We start from the raw sequence: 13,040 nt of genomic DNA, 5'->3' as shown, positions 1-13,040 counted from the left end.
TGAAGAAAAGAGAAACAGATTTGAGTATAAAATGTTATTGTTTGGGATTAGCATTTCTGATTAGGTTGGCTCTTTGTTCTTGGACAAGCACAGCCCTGGTAGTGCCTCCTGCTGCACTGTGGTGCCCCTCCGGGTGCTATTCTGGCAGAGTGTGGACAGATTTTGGATGCAGCTAGATGTTTTGCCTGACTCTGTGTGTGCAAACCACTCACCATATTATACTTAAGTACATCCTGAGGTGGTTATGGGGATTAATGAATGCTTAAATCCTTTGAAGATACCGGATGCTTTATAAATGCTAATTATTATATTCAGGTTTGCTACAGCTTAGGGATTAGGCCTTACTCAGGCAATAGGTAGGGAATCCGTGAGATGTACATGGCAAAGATGAATTAAAAGAAATAAGTGTCACTGAGAGCCTAAGCTTCCCTGCAGCCTATTTGTGCAGCCCTATTTAATTGCTTTTAATAAATTGTCACTCTTCTAATTTGGTTTCAGAGCCTTAATTACTTTTATTTGGTATGTCAGAGGGAGTGTCTCCTCTGTAATGTTCCATGGGGGCTGCTGTTACATTTTGTAGTTTTAACCCTGATTGTCATTTCCCTGAGAATGGGCTACTCTGTGTAGGTACTCACAAAAAGTAGTTTCTTTTTTCTCTATACTGTTCTGGAATGAAACATTTAATATTTTAGTGTCAGTTTTGAGGCATCAGTGTGACTGAGATAATTGTCTGCTTCTTGCCTTGCACTGAAAACTAGGCAGGATCTTGTTGTGTACTTAAGTGCTCATCCCCTGAATAAGGTTTGTGACTGGCAATTACATGATAAGAAAGCTACTAGTCCCAGCTCAGACAGACTGGTAAAGATTTGAGTACACATCCAATATCCACCTGTGTCTTTGTTTTGAAACTCCACGTGAAAGCTACGTAAGACCTGGACAATATGAGGGGAAGCTGTCTGTGCAGTTCTGAAATATTTTGCTCATAGCTGAGGCAGTGGCAAGCAGACAGCGAAGTAGCCAGCGGTTTATTTCCAGGCTGGTTTATTGCTGTTGCTTTGCAGATGGGCCTAGGGTACCAGCTTCAGATTTACCCCAAGCTGCAGCCACAGCAGGCTGATACTGTGGCACAGTGGTAAACAATATGGGAAAAGAGGCTTTAGGTATTGAGGGGGTGATTCGAGGTGAATGAATGGAGAAGGATTTTACAGAAAAAAATAAGACAGCAGTAGCACAGGTCACCCAGAGCTGTGGAGTCTCCATCCTTGGAGATATTCAAAAGATACAGCCCTGGGCAACCTGCTCCAGAAGGCCCTGCTTGAGGAGGGGGAAGTTGAACCAGGTGACCTTCCAAGGTCCCTTACAACCTCAGCCACTCTGTGATTCTGTGAGATGGCATGATGCAAAAAGCAATCGATGAAAAGGTGTGACATTTAGGCAGTCACAAAGAACAGCAGCTGAGCAAGAAGAAACTGTGGTTGTGTATTTTAAATCCTAGCATCAAGGATAATCTATTTTACTGGTAATTCACACTCAGTGAATCATTAAGATTTTGTGCATCACTTCCATCTATAAAATGGAGATATTTATCACCAGGTTGTTGCAATGGCAAGGTCGTCTCTGTTGGTAGGGATAGTCTGATGTTAACTCAAGGGGTGCCACAGTCCTCAGAGAAAAATGAAGGTTTCAGTATTAAAAAAAAACAAAACCAAACAAAAACACACACTTTAAAAAAAACAAAACAAAAAAAAAACACAAACAAAAAACCCCCCAACCAAACACAATCACCAAAACACTCCGAAACAAACAAAAAAACAAACAAAAAAAAATCAAAGCCAACCAACCAACAACCCCAAACACAAAAAACACCACCACCAAACACAACTCCTTTCTAGGAAGAAATATTTTTAAAAGATGGCAGAACCCCCTTCCTCCAAATCACTCGTTGTTGTCAGCAAGGACGGTCTAAACTTAGCCCAAACTAAGCAAGGGGGTTGAGTGGTAAAACAGCCACAGTGCTGCTGCTGTGTACCTTCATCTGATGCAGATGTTTCACTGTGCTGGCATGACAGGCATATACGTTATGTGGCAGCCAGATGGTGCTTGGCCTAGGACAGTGCAAAGCTCGTTACTGGCTCTGCATTGTTCTCAAAGCTCTCGGTCCTTTTTCTTACAGCGTTGATTTTCTCTTCTGATCTCTTATCTTTGTTCACACTAATTATGCCACGTTAATTAAAAAAGAAAACAAACAAATAACAACAAGAAAAAAAAAACACAACGCAAAACCCAAGCCTCCCTCCACGGGAGGAGGCGGCAGGCAGCGTGCGGTGGTGACACTCACTCCCTGTAGCCATCGCTTTCCTCCCCCAGCCCTGTGCTCACCCCAGGCCAAAAACTGCCTCCCCGCGCCTTTGCAGCCGGCGGAGCCAGTCCCGGAGCTGCCTGCCCGAAAGGAAGGACGGTGCCGGAGCAGAGGCAGTGGTGAAACTCCTTCTCCCGCCCCAGCCTCCCCTCCGTGCCGCTGTTCCTGCAGCCGCTCCCCGCCGGAGCCAGCCTCCCGCCTTCCCCGGGTGCAAATTTTGTCCTTCCCGCCCCTCGCCCCTGGACGCTCCTTCCCGTGAACCCCGGGCCCTTCCCTTGCCGCCGCGGCCGCCCCGCCGGCGGGAAGGGGTGGGCGGGGGCGGAGCGACGGCTCCTCCCCGGGGGCGGGCGGTGGCCGCCCGCTTCGGAAGAGAAGGGAGGTGTTTGCCGCCGCCGCGGGGACTCGGTGCCGGGTGGCTGCTGGCGGCGGCTCCCGTCCCATCAGTGTCCCGTTCGGGACGGCAGCGGAGATGTCCGGCGGGGGCAGCCGGCGGCGGGCCGGCCCCTCCTGGCACAGCACTTTCTCCCGCTTCTTCGTCAGGAGCTCACCCGGCGAGGGAGCAGCGGCGCCGGGGCGGCCGGCGGGCGCGAACAGGTACGTGGGGGACCGGACCACACCGGTGCGGCGCGGTCGGGCGCCCGCTGCCGTCCTCCGCCCCGTCCCACCTGCCCCCGGCAGGGGAGAACTATGAGGGACGTGGGACCGTGCCGGAGATGGTGCGACACCGGTGGGTGAGGGAGGGCGAAGGAGCGGGTGTGTTGGCGGCGGGGGAGGCCCGGCCCGGACGTCCCGCTGGGGCTGCGGCCGCGGCGCTGAGGTGCCGCCAGGCGCCTCGGCCGGTCGTGGGCCTGGCGCGGCCGCGCTGCGCTCCGGGGAGAGCGGCGGCCCCAAGCCGGGGCGGCGGCTTGTCACACGGAGTTTGGAACCGGGGGCGTGCGTGTGTGTGTGTGTGGGAAGGGGGGGATGTTCCGACTGCTGACACGGTCGGAGCGGGTGGTGTCGGTGGTGATGTGTTTGACGCGGCGGTGCGGTGCGGGGCAGGTCCCCGCCTTGGCGCTGGGGCGGCGGGACGTGAAGGGGTTGTTGCTGCGTGTCTGCCCAGCCCTCGGGTGAGCGCCGGCGCCCCGCGAACCCGCTTTCCCCGGCCCGGCGGAGTTCAGCTGAAGTCGGTCAGACGGCGGAGCGCTGTGGGGAAGACGCGTTAGCGATGGATAAGGCGGCTCCGGGGCTGCTGCCCTGCCCTGGGCAGGGCGGTGGGGCTGTCTCAGCCTGTTCCTCGTGTTGCAGCCCCTTCCTTGGAAACTGAAAGCAGAAAGTCTGTGAGGGGGTTGGCTTCTTCGTTTGTTTGTTTTTTTTCTTTTCAGTGTTGACACTTGGTGTTTTCTTTTGGCTCGGTGTAAATCAGATGTTAATGCAATATAAATATTACTGATGTGTCTAAGTTTCAATGCAAAATCTGTGGTTTATGGAAACCCGGTTATTAATAATTCTTTTTTAGTGCAGGGAGATGTTACAAGATGAAAATGTTTGGAAACTTTTTGTGTATTTGTTCCTCTTCCTTTTTTTTTTTTTTTTTTTTTTTGATCTAGTGGCTGATTTCTGTGTATACATAGGAAAGAAGCACAGATAAAGTTTCCTTCAGATTCTCATGCAGCCTAATATTTGCCCTAGTTGAGCAACTGAGTGGGCCTTATTTCCTCAGGTGTAGTATTTATGTTTTGCTTTTATCATGTTGCTTTTAATTTTTGAGTCATTCTTGATACTGCGCAGGTTCATGTTTAAAATGGAAGAGAAGTCAGTACAGCTTAATCAGGTAGATAGTGGATATCACAGTAGTTCTTTCAGTGAAAAACTTTAGGATTTTGTGCTGTATGTTCTCAGCAATCGTGAAAAATCCAAGGTGTATTGCTGTCTTATACTGTTCATCTCAACTGGTCTCATAAATGCACCATGAAGGCTTTTACTTTTTGGGGTTTTGTTTTACTGTAAGCATTTGACACACCAGTGCATCACCAAATATCCACCAGCCTTTTATGAGCATGAAACATTGCTTTTTATTTCCTGGAAAAAAAATAAAATCAGGAGCACGGCTGCTGAAGCAAGAGCATCTTTACAGTTGCAGGAGTATCGTGACTGTAATGACTGACAGGGAGAATGAATATATAGGAAGGAAAAGGCTTGCATCCATCTGGAGACCTGAAGAGGCAATAGGAGAGGCTTCACCAGACGCTTCCTTGCCAGCTCCCCACGGCTGTGGTTTGGAATAAACAAAAAAGCATAGCGGTCACCTTGTTAAGGAGGAGGGTGATGCTAGTTCAGTGGTTTGTGCACTAAATGACCTATCTGTAGGTAGCACTCACGGTAGACCTGTGCCACTTAAATTGGGGCTGGAGACTGTTATCGTTATCTAAATCACAGTTTCATTTCCTGCAGCCAAGAGCTTTTCCTTTATTAGGAAGCTGGGACAGTCCATGTAGATGTGAAACAGCTTGGGCCTCTTGGCCTTGTTCTCGAACTCCTGGCACGCTTAGCTGCAGGGCGGTAGCCACGATTCTGCTCTGGAGTGGGAGAAACCAAAAACCCTCTGCTCTGAAGAGTCTAATTTGGTATGTTAAGGAGCTTTTTTTGTTGCGCTGGGTTGTGGCGTGGCACGTTAGTCAGGAATGCTGATGTTCTCGTCTTTGGTTTCCACCGGTAGCCTTCTTCACAGATGAGCGTAATTGCATACATTGAACAGTGCTGGGCTGGGATGAGTGCCACAGGTTTGCTCGTCATGTTTATTTAGTGAACTTGGCTGTGTAGAAAAATGGATCGCTGAACAAAGCGTGTGCGTGGGGAGGGGGGGGCCAAGGCTGCTTTGTATGTTTATTGTTAAGGTGTGGAGTACATGAGGCAAGTTGGGGAATACGTCTTCTGTGAAGTGTTATGATAAATGTATACACCAGCACGGTTTAAATTAATTTCCTGTTCAGATTAACCAGATCAAATCCAAAATACATAAATAGAAACTTTTGTGTGCAGATATTTTACCTAGGACAGGGTTTCAGAAAAGCAGGACACCTAAGTAAAGGGGGCAGAAGAAGGAGCAGTATGTTGTGCAGGGCCAAGTATATCCCTGGTATATCTGTGTTGACCTCTGGAGACACACATCACGCTTCATGCTTGTGCAGAATGCGATGGCTTCCTGAATTTTAAAAATGTGCAGAAATAAGACTACGTATGTCCAAAAGTCATTCTCCGTCTGCTTCTGCAAGTTTGGGAGCAGCAGCTGGGTGGAAGCCCCCAGCTTTCCTTTCCTTTCCTTCCCTTCCCATCCCACAGCTGCCTCTCAGCTCAATGGGGTGTGAAGGTTTCACCCTCTCTTGCTCCAGGCACCTTGTTCAGGCTTAGCTTTGGAAAACCAAAACCCAAACCTACTGTGGCCCTGGTTTAGAATAGGAGGAAGGGGAGGAAGGAATTACACTGTTTGTTAATCAGTGTCTTAGACTCTTCTGAGAACCTCATTTGATGAAGAGCTTATATTAATAACTTGCCCTCACAGCAATTTGTAGCTTCGATGAACATGAGAATTGCTGCAGGCTTGCTTGCTTGTGGAAAAAATAACCCACGCAGATTAGTTGTGAGTTTCGTGGCAGCAAAAAGTACAGCACATGTGTAAAAGGGCTTGTTTTTTGCATAAAATGTAGGCAAATGTGTGGTATCTCCCACCAAACACTTGCCTGCATAAGTGTGTTCTTCAGAGTTGAGGCTGCTTTGAACAAGGGCTTTGGTGCTTTTCATCCAATTCTTTATCATTAACTTCTATCTAAGGTAGTCATTATGCTCTACTCTGTTATTTGCTATTTTCGATAATACAAAATTGATTATTTGTTACCGTGGTGTTTGTCCCGGAGCAGTCTAAATCCCCAGGGTGAAAAAAAAAATCCCATTGAATTTTCACTATTCTAATGAGAGTCTGATTTTTTTTTTTTTTTTTTTTTTTTTAAATACATGTTTCTGTAGTCCATCTGAATGAAGATGCAGCTTTTAGAGTGTAAGTCAGTCCACTGCGGATTCTTTCAGAAATACGCAGCTTCCATGGCTGAGCAATTGTTGTGTTGCAAGTAAACATGACCTTTCAGGTCATGTTAGAAGCTGCCAAAGAGGTGTGACAATTTTCAGTGATCGCTTTAACCCAGAGCTACCCTCAACTCCTCGTTTAAACTATGGACGTATTTTATTAGGTATTCTGTATATTGTTTAGCAGGTTCATTTCAGGTTTATCTTTTTTCCCTCTAAGTGCTGTTGGTTGGTTGGTCAATTAACTACCAGTGTAAGTGGGCATTTGTGGGGTTTGTCCAGATGTTCCTTCTGCATCGCTGAAGTGTACCAGAGACATCAAACAGGGAGGAGCAATCTTTTGTTTTGTTTTAGAGGGCTTTGTTGCTTGTTTTTTTGTTGTGTTTTCTCCACCCCCTTTTTTTTTTCCCAGGCTGAGATTATTGTTCTGTTAATCCATTAGTTTCTAACTAAGAGCTTTCAGAGATGGAAGAACTTTGTTTATTCTGCCTGAGGAGAGATCAGAGAGTCTCTTTCTTCCTCGGGGATTGCCAGTCATTGTTGCTGTTTACAAAGAACATGTATTTTTGTCGCTGTAAAAACGGTGCATTTGGGGACTGCTGGTAATTGATGGAAAGGGGAGTAATACATTTTAAACCTATTTTTTCTGAAGTTGCTACCTCTTGGCTGGTTTTGATTCAGATACTGTTAGCATCTTTGAAGAAATCCATTGTTTGCTGGAAGAATCAGTTTCTGCTTTCTAATAAAGAAACTTTTTCTTTCAGATGGCAGAGCAGGATTTGTTGTTGTTGTTAAATTTTAACTCACTTGTGAGTGTACGTCAGGGATGCCTGTGGAACCATCAAGGGGAATATTCCAACCACACAGAAGAATTCAAATAAGGCTTATCTAAGCAAGATGGATTATGACAATTTTTTGTTGACTTGTTATTTTGGGGTTTTGTTTTTTGGTTTCTTTTTGCTTCTTGGATTTTCCTATTATGACTTTTGTTGCAGGGTAATTCAAAATAGTAATAAAGGCCTTGATTCAGCAGAGTACCAGCTTCGTTGCCTGTAATTAAATAGGTAAATAGTTCTGTACACTATAATGGAACTGTTTGTTTGATTAGAATTAGGTACATACCTATAGACATCTCATGGGGCTGAGACCAGAAAGAGCAAGCCCAGCATTTAGCCATGTATGGATGAGACATTTTGTAAAGGAGATGTTACTAGAGTATTAATTATAATGGTAGTTCTCCTTGGAAGAAACAAAGGAAAATATTTTTTTTCCACTATTTTAAATGTTAACAGCACTGTCTTCTTTCCAAGTATTGGCATAAGTGCTACAGTTAATACAAAAATATTTCCAGAACAGCTACGGGTCTTTGGTTTCAAAGAACAATTTTGCAAAAATGAAAACTCCTAAGTCGTCTTCTCTGATGAAGAAAAGGCTCACAGGTGGAAAAAAGGGACACACACACATAAAAAAATTTCAGAGATATGTTACTGTGGGGATTGTATTTCTGATTATTGAAACATCTTAAACGGATGGAAACCCAACTGCTGCTTTTATTTTCTGAGGGGTATTTGGATTTCATATGACTCAGTATATACTATTATACTTCCAGAAAGTAGCACAGCACTATGTTGCTTAGGCTTTCCAGGGGATATTAATACATCTTTTTTTTTCCTGGTATTTTAATTTCTAGGATATTTTTTATAGATTCTAACCAACTTTGAATTATCACATTTGAAGACTTTTAAGATCAGAAACATGGGTTTTCTTAGTCATTTCAGTTTCTCATATCAATTTTGCAACATGAAATACAGCCTCTAATTTTGTTGTGTTAATGTGATTTCGTGACTTACCTTATTTTGAAGCAGATCCTTGGTTTTTTCAGTGTTCCAGTGTTTCTTAAATTGCTGAAATATTTTACTGAAGGCAGTATATCTGCTTAAGCAGTGTGGAGGTCTTGGGGCCCTCAGTGTATGAACGTTGTGGATCTGCTCTTCACCTGTGGGCAGTGCTGTGTATGGAAAAATGGAGGAGGAAGTATTTCTTCTGAACGCACGAAGACCAAATGCAGAAAGAATCGCAGTGACAACAGACTTTTAAAAGTCGTCAATTAAATTTGATGGCTAAATTTGTAGCGTTTATTTTGGTTGAATGGAAAATGCGTGCTTTCAACACAAAGGAGGAAACCTTAATAATGACTGGAAATTGTCTGTAGGATAGTTCCCAGTGTTTATTTTGTGAGTAAAAAATGGGAGAACTAGAGAAGTATTTTATTGTGTTGAACTTGTAGCCTTGTGTGCCTCTACCAAGAGTTTTCCACTTCAGCCTGGCTAGAAGAACTCACTGCATTTTACTGGTGACACCAGTCTCCCTTGCTTGTTTTTTCCTGAGTGCTTTTTCTTAATGACATCTTTTAAAAATTCTGTTGTGCTCTGCTTATCGGGAGGACAACAGTTGCTGCTGCTTTGAAGCTTTACTGGATTATTTTTTTTAATATCTCTTATTTTCATGCCATTTGTAAGTACTCTTGTTGATCCCCAACCCTGCAAATGTGCCATTTGAAAACAGTTGTATAATGGGTTGTCTATTCCATTATCTAGTAATTCAATAATTTTAGCCTTAAACTTAAATAATTTATAAATCTCTTTCTGATATTGTACCAAGTTTATGTGCTAGTGGCCAGTAACATTTATTTCATAGGAATGTTGGAAACCTAAACCGACTGGCAAATATAGAACAGATTCTACATTAACGTTGGTTACTATGCTTGACAGATGCCAGAGGAAAAACCTTGATGTAATCTGGTATAATCCTACTGTCCAATATCAAAGTAGGCTCCACTCAGAAACATTTATATTTCTTTCCCCTAGCCTTTGTATGGCTGTTCATTTCCCTCACATGTAAAACAGATTAAGTTATTCAGCAAGGGTGATCATGGGCCATCAGACTTATTTCACTTAGTTCTAGCCTTTACACTGAACATGTACCTTTAAGTTTAAAGACATAGTTTGGTTCTTGCATTTTTCATGTACGTTTTCATTGTAAAATGTGGCATATCTGTGATTTTATACCATTTTATTTTCCATTATGTTTTAGTTGCTTTTTGAAAGAGGATTAAAAAAAAAAATCTCTGTTTTGTACTAACATATGCTGTTTAGGTCACATAGTCTATGTGACACAGTGCTGCTAATGCAGAAAATGAAGCTGACCTAGCTTTGCTACACAAGCAAAGAACAGTATGTAAATAAGCAGCATAAACAGGTCTGAGAGGAAAAATTGTTTCAGTTAAAACAATCTGCATTGCTTAATGCTGTCTGTAATCAAACCAGTTTCGAAGTGGGATAGTTTAATTGAATATAATACATTCTGTGCTATTCCAACACTTAAATTAATCAGCTGATTGTAACACCTCTTGCATTGCCTAAGGTCTTGCCTCCCCCTCCTTCTGGTTCCATTTTCTCCTTCTTTACCTTTCTCTGCTTTCTGTTTGTTTTCCTCCAGTTCCCTTTGTATTTATTTTAAAAGGCATAGCAGCTTTGCTTTCCTTTAACCCTCTAATTTCAAACTAACTTGTTTTTATAATTTCCATTTAACTTAATGTCTTTACTGCTCCTTCGCTATGTGTGTGGCCTAAGCTTAAGCACAGAAATGAGAGCCAGAAACTTCACATACAAATTTCTGTGCAAACACTCCCTCTCTCTCTAAGACAAGCCCTGACAGCCTTGCTGGAGACTAGGAGAAGACTTTGTCACTGCTACTACCATTTGGTTTCCCAGGAACAGTGGTAGCCTCAGGAATCTTGCTGAAAAGTTGGATGATTTTTTTTCATTTTGAAGCTTTTCAGAAAAGGAAATAATCTGTTTTGGGGCAAAGAGGAATGGAGGAAAGAGCTATTTATTCATTACTATTTTCTGTTAAAATACTAATGTATTTAAACTGTCCTTTGATGCAGAAGGAAGGTTTTGGACATGTTCATAAATTTCATCTACAAATTTAAGATGCATCTTGTTGCCACTGGGCTTTAAAGTTTTCCTTTCATTTTCATTTAACAAATGTTTAGCGTACCGTTGCTCATGTCATTCAACATATATGCCAAAAGTTTGACTCTTAAGAAATTGTCTGACTTGTCTTTGTAGATCAGCTTCTGATAGTTCTCCTGACCACGCAGCGTGTGAATGGCTTCACAAATGTGACATTAGAGTAAAGTGTTGGTATTTTACTTTTAAGTATGTTGTATTCGGTCAGACTAAAGGGGAAGGATTGAAAAGTTGATTTAGCAAGGCTCCTGAGAAGTTAATAAATGTGATGTTGATCCTAGCATCAGTGGAGCATGGGAATGTTAAGCTCAGTTTTGTTTATGAGATTACAGCTTCAGTTGACAAACTGCTGAAATAGTTCCTTAGACTCTTAAGGCATCTGACTTGGTGCTGGTGCTCCAATTAAAATACTTTTAAGTGTAACAACAGTGGACTAAGAATCAACATATGGAGGGATGTAAAAAGACCAGATGTGCAAAATTATTTTCTACTTGATGTACTTGAAGAAAATGAAAAGTATGTATTTTTGAATCAATTTATTTAATATAGTCACTAATAATTTGAAAGAGGACAAACCTGTAGCCTGTGAAGCTTGCAGATAAGTAGAGTGAAAACTATGGGCATCGCCATGTAGATGACAACCAAGCTGACCAAGCTGCCATGGTAGACAATCAGCTGAACATGAGCAGCCAAAGCAAAGTGGCGGCTTGGAGAGAAAACATAATTCTTAGATGTATAAATATCAAAGTATGTGTATTCTGTGAATGAACTTTGCTTACTAGAGTACTGAATCTAGTTGTGGTGTCCACAATTCGTTATGAAAAAGATGCTGACAAAATAAAAAAGGGCTCTGAGAAGAGCTTTAGAACAATTTGATGTCTGGAAAACCTCCCTCACAGGATAAAATTAAGTAGCTCAATAGTGTTTAGTTTGTCTAAGAGAAGGTTTTGAAATGACAGGGTTACAGCTTGAGGAATGAATCTGCCTCAAGTTATATAACTGCAAGGGAAATGAGAGTTAAGTGTTTCATGTCATAGAAGACCTGTGACTTGAAGAGGATATTTGAACCCAAGGCCTTTGTAATCTGTCCCACATAGAGGAAGGTTGATCCTGTATCTGAGAGATGAGGCTTGACTAATCAGACTAGTAAACCTAATCTGAAGTAATGAATTTAACAGCAGTTACATGGAAAAGTCTTATTTATAAATGTGGTAGATTTTCCATTGCTGGATGGTTTTTAATCAAAACTCCTGTCTTTTGGTCAGGTATTAAAGGCTTGACACAGGTCGCCCTTGTGGAAATTCCATAATCTAGATGATGGAGAAGGCCAGCTTCAGTAGTCATGAGGGTCTGTAGGGCAACTGGTATATATAGAAAGAATATTACTCAAAAGGTATGAATTTTTAGCAGTCATCTTTTTAATTACCACTTGGAAGCTGGAATAGAGAAGAAACCAATACTAGCTAACCTGTGGCACTTTGCAGATGTATGATGAAAACTTCCTAACTACTACTGGTCTGTGGATGTGGTTTGAGAATGCCTGTAATGTGCTGAAACTTCATGGAGATTTTGGTCTTGCACATATGTATTTGATAGTATTATTAGACTCATGGTTTTCTGTTCATTCACATTCTTCAGGGAGACTCTCACATAGATGGATTTTAAAGTACTTGGGGGTACTGGTGGATGAAAGATTGGACATGAGCTGGCAATGTGCGATCACAGCCCAGGCCAATTGTATCTTGGGCAGCATCAAAAGTAGCGTGGCCAGCAGGTCAAGGGATGTAATTCTGCCCCTCTGCTCTGGTGAGACCCCACCTGGAGTCCTGTGTCCATTTCTGGAGCCTCAGTACAGGAAAGACATGGACCTGTTGGAGAGGGGCCAGAGGAGGCCACAAACATCATCATAGGGCTGTAACAGCTCTGCTGTGAGGACAGACTGAGAGAGTTGGGGTTGTTGAGCCTGGAGAAGAGGGGGCTCTGGAAAGATCCTACTGCGGCCTTTCAGTGCTTAAAAGGGACCTGTAAGAAAGATGGGGACAGACACTTTAACAGGGCCTGCTGTGATAGAACAAGGGGTAATGGTTTTAAGTTAAAGGAGGAGAGATTTCAGGCTGGACATGAGGAAGAAATGTTTTACGATGAGGGCGGTGAAACACTGTCCCAGGTTGCCCAGAGAGGTAGTAGATGCCCCATCCCTGGAGACGTTCCAGGCCAGGCTGGACGGGGCTCTGAGCAACCTGATCTAGTTGAAGATGTCCCTGCTCATTGCAGGGGGGTTGCACTAGATGACCTTTGAAGATCCTTTCCAACTCGAACTATTCTATGATTCTATGAAAAATCATCACATTAAATAGCTAAATGGTTTCTGAGTTAATCTGAAGAGAAGTTAAAAACAATAATGCTAGCCTAATGCTGTAGCAAAGAGGGTTTGAGTATCTAGGGAGTCATCTGTCCATGAAGAGGGAGAAAGAGAGATGACATCTGAACCGCATGAGAAGTAAATGCTGAAGCTGCTGCATTGGAAGAGACTGCTGCTAAGCAGAGGGAGAAAGAGGCAGGGTAGACATCCAGAAGTGCTCTCTGAG

At 43.2% G+C, this 13,040-nt stretch overlaps 1 protein-coding gene across 2 annotated transcripts in view; it reads left to right on the top strand.

Annotated features, from left to right (window-relative positions):
• The first annotated feature begins 2,758 nt into the window (after positions 1-2,758).
• Positions 2,759-13,040, top strand: part of CRYBG3 (crystallin beta-gamma domain containing 3) — a 93,817-nt gene continuing 83,535 nt past the window's right edge. For both annotated transcript variants that reach the window (XR_014186651.1, XM_082076038.1), the window contains exon 1: positions 2,759-2,953. Coding sequence is in view for 1 of the 2 variants with exons in the window: in XM_082076038.1 (XP_081932164.1) it covers positions 2,829-2,953 (125 nt within the window). In the remaining variant the exon portion in view is untranslated. The remainder of the gene's footprint in view (positions 2,954-13,040) is intronic.

The sequence above is a fragment of the Streptopelia decaocto genome (assembly GCF_964273445.1).
Source record: "Streptopelia decaocto genome assembly, chromosome: 1".
NCBI lineage: Eukaryota > Metazoa > Chordata > Aves > Columbiformes > Columbidae > Streptopelia > Streptopelia decaocto.
Note: the sequence above shows the minus strand (reverse complement) of the source record. Positions and strands in the feature narration are given on the sequence as shown.